The sequence below is a fragment of the Penaeus chinensis genome, unplaced genomic scaffold (assembly GCF_019202785.1).
Source record: "Penaeus chinensis breed Huanghai No. 1 unplaced genomic scaffold, ASM1920278v2 CTG_4057, whole genome shotgun sequence".
Classification (NCBI taxonomy): Eukaryota; Metazoa; Arthropoda; class Malacostraca; order Decapoda; family Penaeidae; genus Penaeus; species Penaeus chinensis.
Genome location: NW_025918199.1, coordinates 15,001 through 16,466, shown reverse-complemented (window position 1 = coordinate 16,466; position 1,466 = coordinate 15,001). Strand labels below are relative to the sequence as shown.

Sequence of the window (1,466 nt, the reverse complement as noted above, 5' to 3'; positions counted from 1 at the left end):
CAAAAACGAGCCGTCAAAACCGCCGAGCCAAAACGACCCCCGTCATGAATCGCCGACCCCCAGAACGACCCCGCATGAACCCCCCGCGCCACACGAGCCGTCAAAACCGCCCGACGCCATCACGAGCCCGTCATGAACCGTCGACTCCATCCCGCCCCCGTCAGAACCCCGACCCCTCACGACCCCCGTCTGAACCCCCCGACGCCGAAAGGGCCCCCTCTAAAACGTCGACGCCATCACGAGCCCGTCATGAACCGCCGACGCCAGAAAAACGAGCCCGTCATGAACCGCCGACGCCAGCAACGAGCCCGTCATGAACCGCCGACGCCCCCCACGGCCCGTTAAACCGCCGCCCCAGCAACGAGCCCGTCAGAACCGCCGCGCCGCAACGAGCCCGTCATGAATCCCGACGCCAGTCACAAGCCCGTCATGAACCGCCGACGCCATCACGAGCCCGTCATGAACCGCCGCGCCAGCAACGGACGTCATAACCCCCCGGCCCTCACGGCCGTCATGAACCCCCGGACGCCTCACGACCCCCCGTCAAAAACCCCCGACCCCATCACGACCCCGTTTGAACCGTGACCCCAGTCACCAACCCCGTTTAAACCGCCGACGCCATCACGAGCCCGTCATGAACCGCCGACGCCAGCAACGAGCCCGTCATGAACCGCCGCGGCCCCTCACGAGCCCGTCTAACCGCCGGGACCCCATCACGACCGTCTTTTTCCGCCGACGCCAAAAAACGAGCCCGTCATGACCGTCACGCCATCCGGGCCCGTCAAAACCGCCGACGCCATCACGAGCCCGTCATGAACCGTCGACGCCAGCCCGAGCCCGTCATGAACCGCCGACGCCATCACGAGCCCGTCTAAACCCGCCGACGAAAAGGAAACGAGCCCGTCATAACGTCGACCCCCAATCAGACCCCCTTCATGAACCGCCGACCCCCCATCACGAGCCCGTCAGAACCCGCCGAGCCAGCAAGGGCCCCGCCCATGAACCCCCCGACGCCAGAAAACGAGCCCGTCATGAACCGCCGACGCCAGTCACGAGCGTTTCGAGGGACGAGTCCTGCCCAAGAACCGCCGACGCCATCCCTCTTTCTCCCCCTCCCTCCCTCTCCCCCACCTCCCTCTTCCTCCCTTCCCTCTCCTTCCCCTCTCTCCCTCATTCCTATCTCTCTATCTCCATATATAATGTAATTCCGAAGCTAGAGCCCAAGGCAACCAACTCGCGACGCTATTCGACAACAGGAAATGTAGAAAAGTCGAATGCGATCCACAAACATGGTGAGGAGAAGAGAGGAGGAGAGAGAAGGACGAGAGGAGAGGAGAGGACAGAGAAGGGAAGAGAGGCGAGGAGAGAGAAGGAAAGAGAGAAGAGGAGAGAGAAGGAAAGAGAGGAGAGGAGAGAAGAGAGAAGAGAAGAGAGGAGAGGAGACAGAAGGGATGAGAGGAGAGAAG

At 62.8% G+C, this 1,466-nt stretch overlaps 1 protein-coding gene across 1 annotated transcript; it reads left to right on the top strand.

Moving 5' to 3' along the window:
- The first annotated feature begins 44 nt into the window (after positions 1-44).
- Positions 45-585, top strand: LOC125024754 (sporozoite surface protein 2-like). The gene is made up of 2 exons (XM_047612503.1): positions 45-246; positions 359-585. Exons 1-2 carry the CDS (start codon positions 45-47, stop codon positions 583-585), a joined length of 429 nt encoding a protein of 142 aa, XP_047468459.1.
- Positions 586-1,466: the final 881 nt, after the last annotated feature.

Excerpts from the sequence above, each read along its gene's own strand:
- LOC125024754 (XM_047612503.1), top strand. The coding sequence starts at position 45 with ATGAATCGCCGACCCCCAGAACGACCCCGCATGAACCCCCCGCGCCAC. Across the intron at positions 247-358 it reads GTCGACGCCATCACGAGCCC|CAACGAGCCCGTCAGAACCG; the intron begins GTCATGAACCGC and ends CCGCCGCCCCAG.